Genomic DNA, 23,009 nt, shown 5'->3' on the forward strand with positions numbered 1-23,009 from the left:
CTGGAGGGTATAGATGTACCGGAACCATAAGGTGTTGTAATTCAATTGGTGCGGCCCCATTCTGTGCGGTTTGGGACCCCCGGTAGCTAGGGCCATCAGCTACTGGGGTTGGCGGTTTCCCTGCGGCTGGCGTTTCTCAGGGCAAGACCGAGCGAAGTGTCCACTTCCGCCACAGTAAAGACAGAGATTTCCCTCCCGACGCCGCGCCTTCTCTGCGGGGGAAAGGCGTGGCCGCACTGCCCCGAGCTGCATAGGTTCCTCTGTTAAATCAGTTGTGACCGTGGGGCTGCCGGAAAAAGCTGGTGCCGTGAACTGGAAGTGTCGGCGACCCCAGGCCTGACGACGATCCTCCAACCGGTCGTCTATTTGTAGACTCCGTTGAATGAGAGTGTCTAGCGTGGTGGGGCGTTCCATTGTGGCCAACTGGTCCAGTACCTCGTCCGAAAGCCCTTCGAGATACTGGTCCCGCAGTGCCGAATCATTCCAGGTCAAGTCCTGTGCCAACAGCCGAAACTCCGTGGTATATGCGGCCACCGTGGACTTGCCCTGTTTCAAACGCCGAATCGCCCGGTTGGCTTGACTCCCTTTCTGGGGGTTGCCGAACGCGGCCTCCAAACGATTGCAAAATCCCGTATAGTCTGCTAGCAAGGGGGAGTCTTGCCTGAGTAGCGGCAACGCCCACTTGGCCGCCTGGTCCTTTAACAAACTAATCAAAAAGTGCACCTTGGTGCGGTCGTCAGGAAAGTTCCGGGCTCGCCCCTGGATATACAACTTGGCCTGGGCCAGGAACATAGGAAAGCTGGCCGGGGCTCCATCAAATTTCTCAGGCAAAGCCACTGGGTACTTGCCAGGAGCTGGGGCGTCGGCCCCAGGAGCCGGTAGGGCTTCTAAGCGTTGCTGAAGTGCCATGACCGTGTCACTGAGCTGCTGCACGGTGTGGGTCAAGGCCTGGTTCTCCTGGGCCAAAGTCACTAGTGCAGCCGCCTGGTCCTCCATGGCCTCTGGCTCTTCCCGAACGCACCCCTATGAAGGGGGAGTGCGGGTGTGGCGGGAGCAAACTGTGCTGGTCCCGGGGGTAAGGTACCGTGAGTGTAGCAGAGTCCACACGAAGCGGGGCGAGGTCCGATGCAGAGAGACGGGCGGGGAACAGGAACGCTGGAACAGAAGGCTGAACAGGTAACAGGAACACCGGATGGTCGGGAACAGGAGGCCGAGCAGGGAACAGGAGTACTGGATAGTCAGGAACAGGAAGCCGAGCAGGGAACAGGAGTACCGGTTAGTCAGGAACAGGAGGCCGAGCAGGGATCAGGATCACAGGAAGGTCCGAAGCCAACAACGACGTTGCTCCCGCAACCTGGGGCCGGGATGAGTGGGCTTTTATCCTCTTCTAAGGTCAGGGGCGGTCCCGACCCCCAGGAGCCCCGCCTACTCTGGCCTTAAGGCGAGCACTCCTCCTGGGGGCAACCAGTTCCCTTCGCCTCTCTGCCCTAAGCCTCTGCAGATCAGGAGAGGCCGAAGGGTTACTGGGCCCTGGAGGAGGCTCACCTGTGGCCACTGAGTCTTCCAGCACCTCTGGGGCCAGAATGGCTTCACCTGGTGCCTGCTCTTGAGTTTCCTCAGCATCTAGGCCTTGCCCCAGTTCAGCCGGCCCTGGAGGCGGGGACTCCTGTGCCGGCTGGGATTCCTCCGGATCGCTCTCAGACTCGGAATCCCAGGCCATCACACCCACACTAAACTTCCTAAATCCCAGGAACTCTGAGACCAACACTTCCTGTGTTTCCCAGTTATTTACTCAGAGTGCAAAGGCAGCCTGCGCTCCCCGATTCTCATCCGCACCTCGAGAGACCTTGCAGGTCTCTAAAAATCCTGATCCTAACTTCCAGAAGCATGAACTCCAAGCCTCTAAGCACATGAGGATTCTAAAACCCTGATGCTGGCAATCACGCACATGCCAAATTAATAAACTTGATTTTTTTAAAAAAGAGATAGAGAAAAAGCAGGTGGGTAAAAACAGAATTCAAAGTTAAGCAGAGCTCTGTGGCTCTAAAACTGGGCTAATCCTAGCCTAGACACTATAGTCCAGGGGTCAGCAAACTTTTTCAGCAGGGGGCCAGTCCCCTGTCCCTCAGACCTTGGGGGGGGGCAGACTATATTCTGAAGGGGGGAAAATGAATGAATTCCTATGCCCCACAAATAACCCAGAGATGCATTTTAAATAAAAGCACACATTCTACTCATGTAAAAACATGCTGATTCCTGGACGGTCCATGGGCCGGATTTAGAAGGCGATTGGGCTGCATCCAGCCCCTGGGCCTTAGTTTGCCTACCCATGCTATAATCATTCCAGTTTGTCCACAAGTAAGCAGCAAAGATTATCAGCTCTAGTGTAGGGCAGCTCAGCTTTTAAAAGGTTTTTAAATGACTCTCTCCCCTCTCCTGAGAAGAGTGACCATTGCATCTTTCTGACCAATAAGATCCAGAGTCAGTTGCTCAGGTCCTCCAGGTAAGCATCTTAAGTAGCCTTTCTTTCTTTCTTTTTTGCATCTGAAGAGATGGGGAGAAAGAAACATAAAGGTCTGACTTAGAGGAATGCTGGAGGCAGATTCCTCCTTTCTTCACAAGGTGGTATGTGAGTTCAGCTCCCCTTACGTGTTAGGGTGGCTATTTCAGCATCACTACAAAGTGGGGAGGAAGGACAAAGATGTACAAAATATTTGCATAGGCATAGATGCAAATTTAGAAACAATAACCAACCCTTGTTGTTGGCTTCCATCTGTCTCGGGAGACAATGGAGGTGTTATGTACTGAAGTTATCACCCTGGGCCAGCAGGGGGATACTGTAGATAGTTATGCAAATGAAGGATCGAAAGTGACATTCAGTGATTGGATAGTTTGTATGCAAATGAAGGATCGAAAGTGACGTTCAGTGATTGGATAGTTTTAGAAAGTTGTTACAGTAACAAGGTACTGGAGCTCTATATAAGCAGGCTGACTGAGCCCTTCAGCAAAGTTCAGTTCTGGCCTCAGAATAAAGAAGAGCTGTTTGAAGAATCGCTGTGTCGTCTGATATGTTCACCCACAACTTAACAGGAGGAGTGTGTCTTTGCGGGTGGAGTCAAACCATTGGAAGATTGCAGCACCTGCTGTGGCTGTAGAGATGGAGAAAGGAGAGACATGTTTTGTTGCAGCTGGGGCTGACGAAGGCGTCCGCTTGTGCTGCTGCAGATGCATTGTGGCATTCCTTCTCTCTGCGCTCCTCCCAGCGGTCATTCCTCCTCTGGTCATTGTGGATGCACGACCCGGATGTCCATCTCCAGGCACTGCAGTCGTCTGAAAGGGATTCCAATATGGCGGGATTGATGCTTCCACCTTTCATGTCAAATTTGCAGACATCTTTGTAACACAGAGATAGTCTATCAGCTGGCCGGGTGCCTGAAGCCAGCTCCCTATAGAGCATATCCTTTGACATCCTGCCATCTTCCATTCTGTTAAGTACGGAGACATACGTGTCTTAGAGGCTGCCACAGAGACAAATGGGTGGGCTTTTCCCACCTCACCTGGCTGGATGCCAGTTCTTCCTGTGAAGGAGAATGGGAAAGCAAGATCTGTTGGGGAGCTGATGCTGGGAGCGCCCCCATCCTAGACTCAGCTTGTTTATATGCGAAAAGGAAGCCATATTTCCTAACCATATCAGTGGGGTTGACATGGCTGACGCTGCCTGGCAGCCTGGCAGTATTTTTTTTAATGCTTTATTGAACTTAACACAAATTAACATTGAATCCAAAATAAAATTATTTCTTAAAAAAGGTAAAGGACCCCTGACAGTTAAGGCCAGTCACAAACAACTCTGGGGTTGCGGCGCTCATCTCGCTTTACTGGCCGAGGAAGCCGACATTTGTCCACAGACAGTTTTTCTAGGTCATGTGGCCAGCATGACTAAGCTGCTTCTGGCGAAACCAGAGCAGCGCACGGAAACGCCATTTACCTATTTATCTACTTGCATTTTGACGTGCTTTCAAACTGCTAGGTTGGCAGGAGCTGGGACCGAGCAACGGGAGCTCATTCTGTCGCAGGGATTCGAACCACTGACCTTCCGATTGGCAAATCCTAGGCTCAGTGGTTTAGACCACAGCGCCACCCGCGTCCCTAAAAATTATTTCTAGTTAACACAAAATTATGCAGGTTTGTTATACTTTGTCATCATCTTCTTGAGGTTCCATCGACTTCACATCAGCTCCATATATTTTAAATTATTCATTTCCTTATTGCGCCATTTATCTCAGTTATTGCTACCAATTATCAAGAGGATTATGTTTTCCTATACATATCCAATGTAATGCCAAAGTTATTCAAAAGCTGCCACAGACGTTATGTTGCTACAGTACTTCTTAAGATATTTTTTATACATGTCCCATTTTTTAATAAACATTTGATCTGTATGGTCTCTCATTTTCCTTCTTAATTTAGCCGCCTCTGCATATTCCATTAATTTTTGTTGCCATTCCACTTTTGATGGTACCTTCCCTCTTTTCCAGCTGGAGGCTATCAGGATTCTCGCTGCCACAGTGGCACATAAAAATAACTCCCTTGCATTCCTGGGTATATCAGGGCATAAGATTCCCAAAAGGAAAGCCTCTGGTTTTTTTAAAAATGAAACTTTAAACATTCTTTTAAGTTCCATACAGATTACATCCCAGAACTCACTATTATTATTTTTTGCAAATTGGTGTGGAGCTGGCAGGGCAGTGGCCATGGTGTGAGTACACCCTTCAAACCAGAGATGGGCACAGTCATGGCACCCTGCGAGCCCAGTGCTGCTTTGTGAGACTTGCAAAAGCTGCATAGGGCTGGCAGGGCACACGCTTGTTGAGTCCTTCACCTAGAGGGTGGCATGAGAAGGGGGCAACAGCTCATGAAGCCCTGTTAACCCTGCGGGCTGGCAGGATGTTGTCAGGAATGTGCCCCCCCCATCAAAAAACACAACAGCGCCTGGGGTGAAGGTTCCCCCAGCCCCACCCACGCTAAGCCTCTGGTTCTCTCTGCCATTAAACAATATCATCAAAAATGTTAAATTCCTGTACATGTTACGTTTGCTTCAGGTTGAGCGTTTTCAGGTTGCATCCCGCGGCAACCTGGAAGTACCGAAAAGGGTTACTTCCAGGTTTCGTCGCTCCGCATGCGCAGACGCGCAAAATGACATCACACATGCGCAGAAGCAGCAAATCGCGACCCACACACTCACAGACGCGGGTTGCATTCCTTTCAGGTTGTGAATGGGCCTCCGGGATGGATCCCGTTCGCAACCAGAGGTACCACTGTATATGCTAAGGTTACCAGATTTTTTTCAATGAATCTAGGGACACTTTGCAACTTCCTATTAAATAGATCAATTTTGTCAGGGGGCTGATTTGTAAATCCGGGGACTGTCCCCGGGAAAAGGGGATGTCTGGTGACCTTAGTATATACACATATTCACCATGTTCCGTTTTTCATATCATCACCATCCAAGACACCAGGCTGAGCATATATGATATAAACAAACAGTGGGAGGAGAAAAAGGAAGAAGGCCACTTCAGAGGTAAATATATATATATATATGGTTGCAAGATGCCCAGCAGTGAGGGGGGGCGGGCAAAGGGGCATTGGGGCTGCCACCCCCACCCACTCAGGGTGTGAGCTGGGGGAGAGGGAGGTGTACAATACCCTCACAGGGGTGCCATCATGCGCTGACTTTGGACCTGCTGGGAAGATACCCTTTTTGAGAGGGTGACAAGAGTAGCATCTGAACGTGGGGAGTTGGAGGGAGAGATGGGCAGCCATTGCCAAATGCAGACCCACGATTGAGGCACTTCGAGGGCAGCCTGCATGGGTGGTGTGTTAAGTTGATTAATCAGGTATAAATAAAAAATAAAAAATTGGAATTTACATTGACAGGGCCAGTTTGTGCTATAAACTTAAAAACATATGAAATATGATCCAAGTCAGAAAGCGCAGAAATACCTTCCTTTGTTGCCACCATACATATATAATAGTCTAAGTTGTTGTTGTTATTAGTGTTTTTTTTTCTAAAACAATATTTAGGGGTACTCTCATTTTCCTACTCATATTGAAACACTGTCCCTCAATGAGGCTAAACTTAGATTCATAAAATGTTTAGGCTATGCGTACCCCTGCGTACCCCCAGGAAAAAGCAGTGATTATTATTATTATTATGCCGTCCTTTTGAGTATAGATATGCTCAATTACTAAATCACAACCACGTCAACGTATTGGATTTCCCCACATGAATTTCGATAAGGCAACTCTAACTTTCAAGAATGGGAACCACGAAATAACCTATGCAGCCAGTTAAGTCTTTTCTGTTTTTCTTATCTCTGTGCTCTAGCTGTCGCCGCCCCCTCCCACGTGGCGCCGCCCGCCCCCTCCAGCATTGTCACAAGGAGGCTCCGCCCCTCTCCAGTGACGCACTATAAGAGAGAGGGGGCGGGGCGTGCGGGGCCTTGTCGTCGCGCTCGCTGGATAGGCCGCGTTCCGACTCGCTTTACGGCCGCCTCGCGCGACGCTCCTCCTTTTCCTTTCCTCGCTAAGATGGCGGCGGCCGGGGTGAGCTCGCGTTTACACCTGGGGGCCCCTCGCAATCCGTTTGCATCCGACTTTGGGGGCAGCATTTGGGCGCCGGGAGTGGGGCACATAGAATAAATGACCCTAGCCAGTTTTGGGGGGGATATTGCTGGGGAGAGGCGGTTGGGGTAGGAGGAGAGGGGCAGGAAGGGCCGAGGTGGGAGTGTCAGGGATACTTTCTTTCCTCCCCTCCCCAATTCTAATGTCATTCGGTTCAGGCTGCCTCACTGGGGTGGCTAGACTGTGCTAGGGAGTCACATGGGGGATTTATGAACCTCGCCGTGGGAAGGCTATTGGTCTATCTAGCTCAGTATTGCTTACACTGACTGGCAGCCGTGGCTCTCCAGCGTTTCAGTCTGGTCTCTCCCAGCCCTAACTGGAGATGCTGGGGCTTGATTTGCATGGAAGGCAGATTCTCTTACACTAAGCTGCGGCCCTTCCCCATAAATTGATGCCCCTGGTGTGTTTGTAAAGGCATTGGTAATGTTCCCATGCTGTTTCTTATTTATGGGCTGCAGAAGTATTAAAGGGACTTGGTGTGTGCTGGAATCATGGTGGGGGCATGTTCTGCATGCCATTGATCCTCTGTGTGTAGGGGCAGTCTACTGCAGAATAGCAAGTGATTTGGCTAGTGAACAAGTAGGATGGGGACTCTTGGTTTTCTGGCATTTCCTGGGGTCATCCCTGGCTGCTGCTGAGAAATGTAAACTAGTGGGACTCTTAGACAACCTAAAGAGCAATAGCTCAGTGATTCTTAGCCATGGTGGGGCAGCGAAACCTCCATGTTTACCAGCAGTCTATGCAGAAGAAGGGAGACTTTGCTTCTGGCTGTCAGGTGATGGGAAAAGAAAACTGGATTAAATCTAGATCTGGTCTGAGGCCATGAATAGGTGTGTCAGAGGAGAGGTGGGCCTGGTGCCTTGTTGCACTCCTGGGGAGCGGTGGGAAATGGCTTGTGAAATGGGACTGGGGGCTTGTGGGTCGGAAGTCTTGAGTGCAGAGCGGGATACAGGAGAAGGTGGGTAGCCTGCTTGGCGCTGAGTTAAGGGGCGTAGTTCAGGGGTAGAGCATCTTCGCATACAAAAGGTTGCAGGTTCAATCCTCAGCACCTGCAGGTATGGCTGGGAAAGACCCCTGGATAAGATCCTGGGGATCAGCTGCCAGTCAGTGTAGCAGAGTTAGATAGAGCAGTAACTTGAGTTTATAAGGCTGCTTCCTGTATAGTTGGAGTGGGTTTTTGTGAGGGGGAGACTAGGCTGATGGAAAAGCAGGCTGCAGTGCAACCTTTTGGAGACCCTGGAGGCTGCTCATTGGTGGGTGTGGCTCTGTGGTGGAGTGAGTGTCTAGGAAGTCATTTATATGGGCAGTGGGGAGGGTGCATACAAGAATAGAAGGCTGCTGAGGTTTCTAGTTCATAGTGATGAGATAGCATTATGCTGCGGGTGTGGTAAGCTCAAGATTTCCTACAGTACTGCAGTGTCAGAGTTGCAGTGACTCAAGGCAGGAAATGATGAGGTATGATGGCAGTGTAGGATACTACAACCGTAAGATCTCGTAGGGTCAACTGTAAGCCATTAAATCTCTGGTTCTAAAATAGTTTCCAGAGAGCAGAAGCTAGGAATCTTCTCTTGCATATCAAAGCTCTGTTCTGCATTGTGTCTTACACTGATCCTTTCTTTTGCAGACTCTTTACACCTACCCCGAGAACTGGAGGGCGTTCAAAGCCCTCATAGCTGCCCAGTACAGTGGCGCCAAGATCAAGGTCCTCTCCACCCCACCACAGTTCCACTTTGGGCAGACCAACAAGACCCCAGAGTTCCTGAAGAAATTCCCAGCTGGGAAGGTGAGTGACTGGCCCCACTTGGGCTGATGTCTTCCAGCTGCCTCTCCTTGCTGAGAGTCAGTGAAAGGGGAGCTGCCTATGAGCCTGCTGGGGTCACCTTGGCTTGTTCCCAGTTTGCCAGGAGGTGACTGTGCATAGTGGCAAAGGTATTCTAGATATGCCTGGTAAAAACATCAGCATCCCTACATCAGAACTGCCTCCACAGTCAGAGACAGCAATGCTTCTGAATGCCAGTCGCAGGAAACCACAGGAGAGGGCTCTTGTGCTCTGGAACTGCTTGTGGGCTTCCCGTAAGAGGCATCTGGTTGGCCATTATAAGAACAGGATGCTGGGCCTTTGTTATGTTCTTAATATGTATATTTTGCAAATAAGTTGGCAAAAGTTACTACAAATTACTGTAAGCCTGAGAAACACACTGTGTCCTGTGGGCAGGCAGGAGAGGGAGGAAGGACAATGCTCTCTCCATCCCTCCTCACTTGGTCTGCAGGGAATTCCTCCTTAGGTATGACAACTCGGCAAGCGTAGCATTTATATAATGTATTGGCCTGAATATAAGCAGCACTTCTTTCCAAATTCTGACTAAAAGTGCAGCTTATATTCTTGACCATACGGTATCGCTGCTGAAAGAGCTGCCCATGATGGTCGTTGGGAGTGCAGGGCAACGGCGCCCGTCTGCCTCCCCCAAGCTGCTGAATTTTAAAGGTATGGCTTATATTCTGGTACGGCTTATATTCGGGCCAATATGGTAAATACATTTACTACAGTGTTTATATAGTCATGTAGAGAATGTTGTTGCACCCAAATGTTTGTTTGGCATAATCCTCAAGAGCTGCCACTCTGTTCTGGGTGAGGAGTCACAATCCTGAAAGTCTCGTGGGGCTGGGAGAAACTGCGTGTTGAAAAGGTTGGGCTGAACTCTCCCAAACATGCTTGTTTTCTTAGATGCAAGGAGTTGTGTTTTTGTAATAGGGAAGTATTCAGCCTCGCACCTGCAGCAAGGTAGCCCCACCTCTTGACTTCTGGTTACAAACAGGGCCATTTGTACAATCCAGATTTGGTATTGCCATTTTACCACTGTTGGAGTGCTGTGCATTGATTTCTACATGCAGTAGTGATGTCAAATTTCAAGCTATAATTTTATGCGTATTTTGCAAGCATCCAAGAGTGGGGTTGAATTGGTCTTGGTAGGGGGGCACTAGCTGGCTTCCTAGCGTTGTGGGTGCTTCAAATGGGACCTTTGCATTTGACCAGCCAGTGGCTTGAGAGAGGCTATTTTTCTTCCATAGGTTCCAGCCTTTGAAGGGGACGATGGATTCTGCGTGTTTGAGAGCAATGCCATTGCACACTACGGTAACCCCAGTCGCCTCTGTCTGCTTCTGATAACTTAACAGAAAGTGGGAGCAGGGTTTGTGGGCATTGAACCAAGAATTCCTTGGTTGGGGGCTCCTGTGCAAGGCAGAAAGTTTGAGGTTGGTTGACTGCTAGTGGCAGGTGCAAGGGAACTGTGGGTGGCCTGCGGCAACTGCCAGTTCTTGTTATGCCACCTTCCCTCTCTGTCCTGAGTTTTGCACTTGCTCACTCTTCCAAATTGCCTCACCTGCTTTCTTAAGAACTACAGATCATAGAATCATAGAGTTGGAAGAGACCACAAGGGCCATCGAGTCCAATCAACAGATGAGATTCTGAATACAGCAGTCTAGAGCAGTGTTTCCCAAACGTTTTTGGGCAACGGCACACCTGTTTACCGGAAAAAAATCTCGCGGCACACCACCATTAAAGCCCCGCCCCGTGACGTCAGTGCGCAGCGTCACGCCGGGAGGGAGGCACAAAAGTGAAAGTTTTTTCCCTCCCCTTGCCGGGGTGGGAGGAGGCAGCAGAGCGAGGGACTGAGGGACGGCGGCAGCTGAGGCGGCCACCCCTCGACGCCGTCCCAAAAGCCGCCAAAAAGCCCTAAAAAAAGAGGAGCAGCATAAAAAACACACCACACACGGGGGGCGTGTTCTAATTCGCTTCTAACTCCGGGTTAGAGCGCAGCACGTGGAGGATGGGTGGGGAAAGAGAGAGGAGGCGCACTGATAGAACGCCAGGCACGGGGGCTGCCAGGGAGAGCCAGCGCGCGCCCCACCCCGGACGCTCGCGGCCACCGCCATCCCTCCCTCCCAGGGAAGGCGGGATTAGAGCAAGCGCCCGGGCAGCAAGAAGCGCGCGCGCGCCGGCCCTGCCCTGGATCCCTCAGAACCGCCAGTCTCTGGGAAAGTGGGCGTGGCTTCAGAACTCTCAGGCAGCAGCACCCGCCGCCCGGCAAGGCTTCCCATTGGGAGGCGCGAATGCTTTAGTGGGCGGGGATTGGTGCAAATATAGGCAGGGCGGGCTGAGAGGAGGAGCCGCCGCCGAGGAGCAGCGACACCAGCAGCGTTTCCTCTCCCCCCTCCCCTCCCGTGTCAACAAGCGGGGCGCCTGCGCCGGGGGTTTGCGCGTCAGGCAGGCAGCCAGCGAGAGCCCCGCGCTGGGCGGCCGCTGCCGCCCCGCGTCTCGCCGCCCGACTCGCCCGCCTCCCTCCCACGGCACACTAGGCAACGTCTGGCGGCACACTAGTGTGCCGCGGAACACCGGTTGGGAAACACTGGTCTAGAGGCTGTCCTTGAGAGGCCCTTGTGACCCTCCTCGCTTACCCTCCTTCCCCCAGGTCATCCTTTTGCAGACATGTCAACATCTTTTGTTTGACTTTCGGAAGCTGGGTTTAAAACTCCTCTGGTTGTTTTGTTTCTGATTTACTTTATCCTGGCTATTAAAGTTTCATTTTTTTTATCGCAATTGGTGGTTTTAGTCTTTGCCTTGGGGGAAATGCACAGAAAGGCAGAACAAGAGTCTGATGGATAAGATAGAGGTAGCCATGGGGTGGGGAGACGGGTCTTTGCCCTTGCAGTAACAGTTGCTTTTCTTCTCCAGTCAGTAACGAGGAGCTGCGAGGACCCACCAAGGAGGCAGCTGCCCAGGTCATCCAGTGGGTGAGCTTTGCGGACAGCGACATTGTCCCTCCTGCCAGCACGTGGGTCTTCCCCACGCTGGGCATCATGCATTACAACAAACAGGTGAGTGTGGACGTAGGTGAAGCTGCCTGTGCATAGTCAGGCCATTGGTTCACCTGGTGCAGCGTTGGGAAGGCTCTGGCCCTGCAGGTTTTGCTGGACAGCAACTCCCATCATCCCTGGCTGCTGGGGCTTCTGGAAACTGGCATCCCAACAGCACCTCAAGGGCCCCTGTAGATTCCCCTTGCTCTAGTTCTGTGAGGTTTCTGGCCAGTTATTTCCCAGCTATAAGGGTAGTTCTCCTGGACCACACCTACCTTTCCTGTGCAGGTGTCATATTATGTCAGGCAGCAAAAAAGTTCAAGCCACAGCTGCAAAGAAAGTGTCAGATGTGACAAGTAAAAGTACTACATTAGGGAGAAAAAATGCTGAATTCTGACTTCAGAGAGAACCAGCAGCCGACTTAGACTGCGCCCTCGATTCTTCCTTTGCAACCCCAGTTTGCGCTGTCATGTGATTGGCAGGCAGGATGCCCCACCTACCCATCAACATGGGCCACAGAAGGTTGGTTGTGTCTCAACAGGCCCTGTTGATGTATCCATTTCTCTAGCTAGCCCTGATCGAGCCACAACACGTTCTGCAGGCCAGATGGCTTCTTTGAATCCCACAAGTAGCCTGCTGCTATTTCTCCTCCCCTTGACAACTGGTACTCAGTGGTGGTAAACTGCCCCTGAATCCAGAGGCCCCATTGAGCTGTCGTGCATACTAGCAAGCTAGACTCCTCTGCTTGAGAGGTCTTTTAAACTGGAGGTGCTGTGGATTGAACTCAGGGGTCTTACATGTGCTACGCATGTCCTTAAACACTAGGCAGGTGTTCTTTGTTCGTTTAGAGCTGGAGGGACAGGACAGGCACTTAAAAATAGAAGATGCACTCCCCAACTTATTTCAGAGTTGCATATTTAATTGGTTCATGTTAAATGCACTTTGCAGTGGATTTTTGTATAGCGGGGGTGGCTGTCTATTTTCCTAGGGTTTTTATCCTTTTTGTTGTCTTCTGAGTGGACTAACTCAATCTTTTATTCAGGGTTGTTTTGGCTGCAGCAGATTCTGCTGTCCCTTCAGGATTTCTTTCTAAATTGTGCACCCCCCTCTCTCTTCAGGCTACAGAGTATGCCAAGGAGGAAGTGAAGCGGATTCTGGCCCTCCTTGATGCCCATTTGAAGACCAGGACATTCCTGGTGGGGGAATGCATCACACTGGCTGACATCACGATTGTCTGCACACTTCTCTGGCTTTATAAGCAGGTGAGTTCCTGAGAGCTGGCTGAGGAGCACGGGACAGAAGCACCTGGGCATGGTGGTAAACCTATTTCCTGGTACGGTAAACATACGTGCTATTTGCTTCTAGTAGGTATTGGGGAGGGGCAGCAAGATTCCACTTCTTTTGCAGTTATATCAAAAATTACTGATTTGGTTATACTATTAGAAATACATAGGCAGATAATTATGAAATTATTGTTTAATAAGTTAACTGTTTATATTTCAACAACTTTTCTGCTGTACTCTATTGGAAGGAGAAAACAAATCATTTCCTTAATAACAATTTTAAATAATTTATTGAACTAAAACAATAACATAGCATATGTATCCATGTTTGTTAACTGATGTGGTTAAACCATTTTTTAAAAACTTAGACTGAGTTTTAGCACATATGAAAAACTTAAAACAAATCCTTATTTCCTGATGAATAGCCTTTGGACTATAATGTAACTTAAATAGAAAGCTATCTTTAGAAAGATTTTTCCTCCAAAAGCATTTTATTTTAAAAAACCCTTTTTTTTATTTAAAAAACATTGATTTTTATCCACCCTGGTTTAAAAGTGAAAGCTTCTAACCTTCTTTAAACTGATGGAAATGAAGGGGAAACATGGTATTGTCTCCAGTTAGCTGAAGAACTGTCTCACACTGATGTAAGATGGAGCAGGCTTGCTCCCTGTTGCTCCAAAGGGCAGAACTGGAACAGGTTGGTGGAGACAGCAGGGAAGCAGATGTCACCTGCAGGTTTGGGAAAGCTGCAGCAGTGGGACAGAGTCTGCCTCAGGGGGGCTCTCCATTGGAGGTATTTAAGCTAAGGCTGAGGCCACGAATAAAGGATGCTGTAGTTCAGCCTTTCTCAACCTGTGGGTCCCCAGATGTTGTTGGACTACAACTCCCATCACTCCTAGCTAGCAAGGCCAGAGCTCAGGGATGATTGGAGTTGTAGTCCAACAACATCTGGGGACCCACAGGTTGAGAACCGCTGCGTGTAGTTGCATCCTTCATTGAACACAGGGTTGGTGATCTCTGATCCTCCTTGTTGCCATGTGAAGTCTGCGGTTTATTCACACAAGCTGCAAACCATTTGTGTTTAATTCAGAAGTCACTGTCTTATGCAACCTGCTTAGCCCAGACCAAACTGGCGGGGGATGAGCATGTGCCACTCAATCTGGTTCCCCTTGCTGTCTTCAGGTTTTGGAGCCGTCCTTCCGCCAGCCGTACGAAAACGTCAACCGCTGGTTTGTGACCTGCATAAACCAGCCTCAGTTCAAGGCTGTCTTGGGAGAGGTGAAGTTGTGCGAGAAGATGGCACAGTTTGATGGTAAGGGAACTAGAGGCCTCTACTTAAATTCATATGGCTTTAAAGAGTTTGTGAATTGTCCTTGCTAAAAAGTGGTGATTTATAAATTTAAAGAAATGTGCCCTGTGAGAACTGGTGCCCTGTATTGGGCAGTCCTACCCTCTCTGGTTCTGTTCCTTGTGCTATAGAAATGAGACACAGGTGCAGAAAGATGACATCTCTCTTCCCTACACTATCTGCCCTCCTGGAAAGGGGGGTGGTTCAGAAACTAAGACCCTCTTTACTCTGCTCTCAAGGAAGGGCATGTTCTGCCTTACTGTGTTTCTCTGCTGGCAGCAACATATGCTTAATCACAAGTGACTGTTCTTAAAAAGCTCACCAGTGTTATCTGCAGATTCAGCTACCTGATTTTAGACGAATCAACCCAGCTTGGCTTCTTAAACCATTAATCCACCTTCCACCCTTATGCTTTTTCAGATCTGCTGACTTGGCACCTCTGCGGCCTTAGGAATTAATGAAATCTGCTTGCTGAAATAGATTAAAATAAGTCTTGAGCAGAGTAGAAAACTAGAAGGTGCTTTTGAAAAACTTGGTGCTGTTTGGCTTGGCAGCCACAAATTTATGACCGGCCTACCCAAAGAAATTGCTTGGAATTAACAACAGAGTTGCCATTTGTACGTACCAATGTGCTGGCTTATTTTTATTTATTTATTTCATTAAAAATTTATAACACTTGATGGCTAAGGAAACCCCCCCTCCTCAAAGAGCAGTTCACGAAAATAATAAAGCAATAAAATTATCAGTAAAAACAGTTAGAAACAGCTATTTAAAGCATTTGAAAATTAAAATCTGCAATAAGTGTGAAAAATCAGATACCTAAGCATCTAGGCAGGTTTGCCTAAGCAAAACGGTACAGTCGTACCTTGGAAGTCGAATGGAATCCGTTCAGGAAGTCCAGCTTCCAGAACTGCAGCCAATCGGAAGCTGTGGAAGCCCCATCGGACAGGGGAAGGGTTTGAAGAACATTCAGAAACCAGAACACTCACTTCCAGGTTTTGATCGTTTGGGAGCTGATTTGTTCGGGAGCCAAGACTTCCAAGGTACGACTGTATTTAGCTGTTTTCCAAAAAAAGTACAGCAAAGAAGCCTGACTGGTGTTAATAGGCAGGGAGTTCCAAATTGTGGGTGCAAAATGGGCATTATGTGTCCCCTGTACGTGTCAGTTTTGCAAATCCAGGTGGCTGAGTGGGCATATATGGGGTAAGGCACTCTCGCAGGTAAACGGGTCCCAAGTTGTTCAGGGCTTCATAGACTAATAGTAACACCTTGAACTTGGCCCAGTAGCATATTGGCAATGAGTGCAGGTCTCTTGAGCCCAGGTGCATGCAGACTGGGTCTCACCCCTGTCAGCAATCATGCATTCCAGCTGCAGCTTTTCCAGACCAAGTGTATGGGAAGCCCCACATTGAGCACAATGCAGTAGTCTCTTCTTGGAAGTAAGTAGCTTGGCATGAGTGTGGTCAACCTGTGGCTCTCCAAATGTTGGGACTCCATTTCCCATAATCCCAGATGATTGGCTGGGGTCAACATATGACATTGCCCCCGCCCCACACACCTTTTTCCTCCTCATTCCCTCTCTGTGCAGCCAAGAAGTTTGCCGAGAACCAGCCCAAGAAGGAGGTTCCCAAGAAGGAGAAGCAGCCCAAGGAGGACAAGAAGTCAGAGAAGAAAGAGGAGAAGAAGCCCGAGCCCGAGGAGGAGATGGACGAGTGCGATGAGGCCTTGGCCTCCGAGCCCAAATCCAAAGACCCCTTTGCTCACCTCCCCAAAAGGTGAGGCCCTGCTCGGGGTGGCGGTGATGGATTGGGAAAGCCTTGGAACGGTCCTCTGTTTCTGGATAGCTGGAAAAAGTCCAGGTGCCAGATAGGACTGGGCGATAACTGGTTTTCAATATCGTGATATATCACCAGCTAAACATTGTGATATTGATATATCATAACATCTGAAATAAGCAAGGAACTATGCAGAGGTGAGCAGGACAGTGTCCTGGCAACTGCTACTACTTAAGGGTCTAAAACTGATAAAATGATGGTATTATCAATCATCTCATGGTCACTTTCAGCAGCAGGCAAGCCAAAATGCATCCATATGAGACTTTTGGTTTGGAGCTTGACTACCAAATGGTGGTATTCAGGACAATCCAAAGGATGGTGATGAGTCATAGTGAATACAAATAATTTGGGATTGCCAGACTGCCAGCAAAACTGAAAGTCGTGTTGGGATGCATTTTGGCTTGCCTACTGATGAAACTGAGAGTATAACATTTGATAATGTCATTTATCTGTTTTAGACTCCTATTGCAATGTTTAGCTGGTAAGTTATGATGTTGAAAGCCAGATATCGCCTAGCCCTTACATACATTGTGATTTGTGATATTTTGCCAGCTGAAATATTATGAAACAATTCTCATGATGTGTACTTCAAACCATTTTTGCATGCTATATCGATACATCGCCCAACCCTAGTGCCAGAGAATTGTACAAGCTTGGAGGCAGCTTAGCAAATCACTTCTGAGTCCCTTCCACTCTAAAAACCCCCAGAAAATCCCAACTTGTGATCATGGGGAAGTCTCAGAGCTGTGCAAGGCACCAGGTCTTCCGTCTCCCAACCACTTGATGTTTTATTTTGCTGTTTTGGAGGCTCCTCAAATTTTCCCGTGCGTTGTTCAAGTGGTTCTGCCTCTGAAATAAGGTCCAGAAGTTTTCTTCTTTAAAAAAAATGTTTATGTGTTCTAGCCAAGCTTTTGTTCCTGGACTGTTCCTAAATCCGGTGACTGACCCTTGTTTTATGGGTGATGTCAGAAGACATTCAGGGCTGGCTGCCATTGGCATAGGCCTTCTGTTCAGAACCCACCTCTCCCTCAATTACTTGCAGGGAGTGCCGGGCAGCATCCCAGGGTGTGCAGCCCTTACAGGCTCCCTGTGCGCAGCTTGCATGGAGTGAGATGGGATATGGAAGGTTTTCTGTTGGGGAAGGTTGAGGTGCCCTTTCCTGAATGACCCTCTGCTGCCTCCCAGGTGGTGCAGGCCCCGTTCTACGCATGCAAGCCGTCCCCCAGAACCCTGGCAGGGGGAGAGCAGTGTGCAGGCAAAGACACCCCCCCCAAACTCTGCAGGGATGGCTTTCCAAGCCAAAGGGGAGTTTGTAGCTTGCTGCATGCTTCCCTTCTGTTTCAAAGGCTGTGGGTGTGAACCATGTTCCTTATAATGCAGAGGAGAGTTGTGGGCCTTAGGAAAGGATAGTTCAGCTGCAGCAGGCTCTTGAGTTAATAGTAGATGGTTCTGTGGGAAGGATCCTGGCCAGCAATATTTTCAGGTGGTCCACACAGTGGACCTTGTAAAGAAGGGCAAGGTACTGTAGGGCTTGGCAAATGAACTTGCTTCTCTCCTTTGCATGTGGGGCTTGGCCAAGCACAGCAGCTCAAGTTCTATCTGAAAGCAGTAAATGCAACTGGTAGAGCTAGTGGGACAGGCAGCTTATTCCTTTCTCTCCTTTCCAGATAGACAACTTAGGAGATCTCGTTCAGGGAGAAAAATTACTGAAATGGACTTACCGCTGCACTATATATATGTGTGTGTGTGTGTGTGTGTGTGTGCATGCTTCATTTCAGGTGCAAAACCAGTTGAACTGGAGGGCAAGCATATGCTTAGAACTTTGTACAGGATCAGCCCAGGGCAGAGCCCTCTCCTGGCCTCTCCACTCACCCAAGCTTCCCTTGTTTCCCTAGCTGTCTTTGTTAGACACTTAGGAGTCCAGACATGTTCAGAAAGTAAATCCCCCCACAGCAAGTGTTTCTGATTCCCAGTTGCTTAATAGTGGCTTAACAGCGGCTGTAAGAAAATAGCCTGCCCCCTAAAATTACAAGCTTAACTTGCACACTTGCTTAAAATCACATGGGTGCCCTCTCCTGGTTCACCCACTAGGGGGCAGCCCATAGCTGTGCTTTGGCTGTCCCACATCCCATGCCCTGCCACGTGCTAGGGCTGCTTTTGTGCTTTGCCCCAGCCAGGCCGAGCCCACATTCCCTGCTTGGGAGGAAGAAACACTGGGTGGCGGCAAGGAGCCTTGCTTCCTGGGTGGTTCGCCAACCTGGTGCCCTCCAGATGTTTGTGGCCGCAACACCCCTGTCAGCTGCAGCTCCTGGAATGGCTGGGAGACCGAATAGCTCTGGCAGCAGAGTGTAAAGCGAAAGTGTCAAAACTTTAATGCGTGAAAGAGCAAAACAAGGTGGGGTTAGAAAACTGGGTTTGGCTTTGCCCCAGAAGATGGGAAGGGCCGTAGCTCAGAAGCAGAGCACCTGCCTTGAGTGCAGAAGGTCCCAGGATTGGGAGAGACTCCCTGGCTGAAATCCTGGAGAGCTGCTGCCAGTCAGTGTAGACGCTGCTGAGCTAGATGGTCTTCACCGTGTAAGGCTGCCTTCTATGTTCAAATGTATGTTGTTTACCCTCAAGCATCTGGCAGAGGAGGCCTGTCCAGTCTTGGGTTGGGTGGGACAGCCAACTCTCCCCACCCCACCCCCCATGTAAAACATGTTCCCCTGCCGAGCTGTATTCAGAGCATGGTGTGTTTCTACAAGAGGAATCACACCGCTAATATTGGCCTTGATGCAACACTGCAGCTGTTACCAGCACAAACCATCCTCTGAGCCAATATACTCTTAAACAGTAGCTGGCTTGTTTTTGGAAACCCCCCTCCCCTACCCCATGTGTTCTGTATCAGGCATAATTAATAGCGTTCGTCATTCTGAAGGCAGATGGGTCATAATACCACTTGAGTTTTGGTTTGGTTTTTTTCATCCACACGATCCCTCCCTTCTCCCCGAAAACAGGTTTTTCTAGATTTTCAGGTGGCTTCCCCCCTTTGCAGTGAGTGTGAACTTGGATGTGGGTGGGCTGCGGTTTGGGATCAGCATCTTTGGGAACCAGCCCCACAGTGGGCTTCTACAGAATTTCTGCCTGTTTGGCTAAGAGACCCCTCACCCATGATGAACACACAAAAGTGGATGACTTTCTGGAAAAAATGTCGTGGCAATGTCTATTGAACAAGGGTAGCAGCCACGCCTTCTGGTCTCCCACTTTAGGACAATCACCTTTCCTACAGCAGCTGCTCACCTGTGCCCCTCCCTCTATTCTTCTTGTGCAGAATGATGGATTGACTACTGTTCTCTCTACGCACAATTGCCTTTAGAGACTGGGGCTTTTAATTCCCCTGCCAGGCTGCTTATTGGGATGTCAACTGCATTTTGCATCACTTAGCTCCTTTATCTCCAAGCTCATTTCAGAGTGCTGCTGCTAACGTTTAAGAAGCGCTAAACGCTTTGGGGTGGGGTTTATTTGGAGGCCTGTGGGCCTGCCTGGACCTGGAGGTCTGCCTCAAGAGACCCTGCTGCTGCTTGTCGTTAAGCAAGTCAAGTTGTCAGAGAACCAAAGATGGGGCTTTTCCAGTTGGATGTCCCCTGCCAGCACACACACAGAGGTAGAATTCCCTCCCCTAAAACTCCATTTGGCCCCTTCTTTTGTGGTATCGAAGTAAGCCTTAAAAGCATCGCTTTAATTTAGCAAGAGTAGGTTCACTCTGTGCGGCAGAGGCTGAGTGGCATCTTCGGGGAAGGGCTGTGGCTCAGTGCCTGAGCATGTGCTCTGCGTGCAGAAGATCCCCCCAGGGTCAGTCCCTGCCTGCATCTCCAGGTATTGCTAGGGGAGGCCCTTGTCTGAAGCCCTGGAGAGCTGCTGCCACCCAGTGCAGGCAATACTGAGCCAGATGCTCCCCTGGTCCAACCCGACGTAACGCAGCTCCCTACGACCCTTTCCTGTCCTCTTCCCTTCAGCTCCTTCATCATGGACGAGTTCAAGAGGAAGTACTCCAACGAGGACACCCTGACAGTGGCAATACCCCACTTCTGGGAGCATTTTGACAAGGAGGGTTGGTCCATCTGGTATGCAGACTATCGCTTCCCCGAGGAGCTCGCTCAGACCTTCATGAGCTGCAACCTCATCACAGGTAAGCCTGCCGTGACCCCAGTCGCCGCCACCTCCGTTGTTTTCTGGGCTGGCGGCTTCTGAGCTGGGCCGGATGGTCAAGTGACCTCTTTGCTCCCTCTTTTCTTTCCTGGCAGGCATGTTCCAGCGCTTAGACAAGCTGCGCAAGAACGCCTTTGCTTCTGTCATCCTCTTTGGCACCAACAACGCCAGCTGCATCTCTGGCATCTGGGTCTTCCGTGGGCAGGAGCTAGCCTTTCCGGTGAGTTTGCGCCTCAGGGAGACCTGTGAGGAACCTGGACCTCTTGGGAGAGCTGAGCTTGACGGCTTCCCATCTATTTCTCTCGCAGGAGGGTCAGGGAAACGCAGCTTTGCCATTAGCCATTCTCACTGCAGCTCCAACAGGTGGCTCCTCACTGGATCTTTAGTCAGGCCCACCTAGGCTAGATTTATGTTGCTCTCCCACAAGCAAGGAGCCACGATAGATCAATCAAGTGGGCAGCCATGCCAGGAACACTTTACAGCAGCCTTTGCCAACCTGTGCTGGGGGCTGATGGGAGTTGTAGTCCAACAACACCTGGAAAGAAGAAAAAGTGTGAGCCTACGCACACCTTAGCAACAGCCAACTCTGGTTGTCCCTCCACAGCTGACATGGGCCTCTCATCCACATTGTAGTTTGTGTGGCCATAAGCCGGTGGAACTGCAAATTGCAGCGTGACGACCCTGCAGCATTTTTATTATACGTAAGAAAAGCAGACTACCGTTGCAAACTGACTTCTGATCACAACGGTCAGATCTAATGGAGGATATACTTTGCCAACCTGGTGCCGCCCTGATAGTTTGGACTGCGACTTGCATCAACTTTGACATATGGGTCATACTTGCTGGGGCTGATGGGACTTGTAGTCCAGAAACAACTTGGAGGGCACCAGGTTGGTGAAAGCAGCCTTAACAAGATTCAGTGCCAGTGTTTAAATATTTAAAGGTGATTTTCACTTTGGGCTTCGGCAGCCGAGGCTGAGCTGCCCTTACAGTTAACAAGTGAAGCGTGGAGGGAGGCGGCCCCTTTATTTCTCGCCCCCTCCCCCCCACTGCCCATCCTGACTCTGCTCCCTCCGTGTCTCCTTCAGCTGAGCCCCGACTGGCAGGTGGATTACGAATCCTACACTTGGCGGAAGCTGGACCCAGAGAGCGAGGAGTGCAAGACGATGGTGAAGGAGTATTTCATGTGGGAGGGCGAGTTCAAGCACGTTGGCAAAGCCTTCAACCAGGGAAAGATCTTCAAGTGATGCGGCCAGAGAGCTGGCGAGGGGGGCGGGACTGTTCCCAAAACCATGGACCTAAGGAAGGGCGTCGTAGTCTCCGAAGGAGCAGTGAGAGCTCCCGCCACCATTAGAAACAACTCAGCAGGGAGAGACGTCGTGACATTCAAAGACGCGAATTAAAAACCCGAGTGTGCTAGTAGCTTCAGTGTCCGGTCTGTGCTTGGGGGGGGGGGGGCTGTGGAAGGCCTCAGTGCCAGGAGGAGGAGGGGGGCAACGTTTCCTTTTGTGCTCCTCAAGGGGGTTACAAATAGTAGTTTGGCTTACAAGGCAGCCTCTTTCTACACCCCACAGCATGGCCCTTGCCCCTGGCTGCTTCCAGCTCCCCTAGAATATGCCTGCCAGATAGAGGGGGCCCCTGATTTGTCCTGGGGTGGAGAAAGGTCAGAAACCAGTGAAAATTTCTCGCTTTACTTTTTCTCCATTAGCCCAAGTTGGGAGCAGGCCCTGTTGCTCCTTTGAGTCGTCTTGCAAAACTCAAGAGGGCTGGAGAGAAATCAATGTACAATTTTAAATATAAGAAAAATGGAATCATTAAATCACTATATTTAAATAGGATGGGGGAAGTCTAGCTGATTTGCGTTTTAAGAATGCCTACGTGAGCAGTTCTTTAACCCCTGGGGAAACAGATGTGTTTGCCTTGTGCCTAAGGGATAAAGAGATGGGGGTCTCCATAGGGAAGGCCTTCCGAAGGCAAGGAAAAACACAGATCTGTTTCTGGAACAGAACTAGATCTTGGGGACATCCAGTGCAGCTGAATGTTGGAATATTAGGGATGGATAAAAGGAAGGGCTTCTTCACGCAGCTATGGAACTCCCTGCCACAGGAGGCATTGATGGCCACCCACATGGGTGGCTTTAAAAGAGGATCAGAAAAATTCATGACTACTTGCCGCAGTGGCTGGGCTCTGCTTCCACGCTTGGAGGCATCAATGCTTCTGCGTTCCAGTTGCTGGAAACCACGGGACGGGAGAGTGCTTGGGTTCTCCTTGCAGGTTTTCTATGATGGAAGAATCTGGCCAGCCATTGTGAGAACAGGATGGTGGACTAGATGGGCCACTGGCCCGATCCATCAAGGCTCTTAAGTCCTTGAAATGGGGAGGGGCGGGTGGAAGTGGCACCTTTATGAAGTTGCTAGACAGGTTTCCAAGCCCTGACACACCCCTTTCCACCTAAACCAAGGGAGGACAGTGTGGATGCTTTGCAAAGAGCAACACAGGAGCAGCTATGGACTCAGGGTGTGATTTCCCCCCGCTGCCGCCACCCATTTTCTTATCAAGGCTAGGTGTAAGGGCCAAGGTAGAACACAAACAGAACCACACCTGTGGTGTTGATTCAGGCCTTGCCTAAAACAAATAAGATGGGCTTGTAAGCTTGAGTGTGGCTGACACCCCATGCCCAAGCAAGCAGCAAGGAATATCTGGGTATTCCGCCATGCCCTTCTGACAGGCCTTGACCCAACAGGAAGGCTGAGCCGGTAACAGTCTGAATGAAGGCCACTCCCTGAGTCCCACAAAGGTCAGAAAATGGATTTAACATGC

At 49.9% G+C, this 23,009-nt stretch overlaps 2 protein-coding genes across 2 annotated transcripts in view; one reads left to right on the forward strand and one right to left on the reverse strand.

Annotated features, from left to right (window-relative positions):
* Positions 1 to 6,433, reverse strand: part of NAALADL1 (N-acetylated alpha-linked acidic dipeptidase like 1) — a 35,803-nt gene extending 29,370 nt beyond the window's left edge. Inside the window, exon 1 of the mRNA XM_081174053.1 lies at positions 6,310 to 6,433. The gene's annotated coding sequence lies outside the window, so the exon portion shown is untranslated. The remainder of the gene's footprint in view (positions 1 to 6,309) is intronic.
* A 15-nt stretch (positions 6,434 to 6,448) lies between these two features.
* Positions 6,449 to 21,611, forward strand: EEF1G (eukaryotic translation elongation factor 1 gamma). The gene is made up of 10 exons (XM_081174249.1): positions 6,449 to 6,603; positions 8,306 to 8,464; positions 9,751 to 9,814; positions 11,414 to 11,556; positions 12,654 to 12,797; positions 14,001 to 14,130; positions 15,755 to 15,941; positions 19,997 to 20,169; positions 20,285 to 20,409; positions 21,278 to 21,611. The coding sequence occupies exons 1-10, from the start codon at positions 6,589 to 6,591 to the stop codon at positions 21,434 to 21,436; spliced, it is 1,299 nt and encodes a 432-aa protein (XP_081030375.1). The 5' UTR covers positions 6,449 to 6,588; the 3' UTR covers positions 21,437 to 21,611.
* The last annotated feature ends 1,398 nt before the right edge of the window (positions 21,612 to 23,009 follow it).

This window comes from Podarcis bocagei (assembly GCF_964188305.1).
Source record: "Podarcis bocagei genome assembly, chromosome: 16".
Taxonomy (NCBI): Eukaryota; Metazoa; Chordata; class Lepidosauria; order Squamata; family Lacertidae; genus Podarcis; species Podarcis bocagei.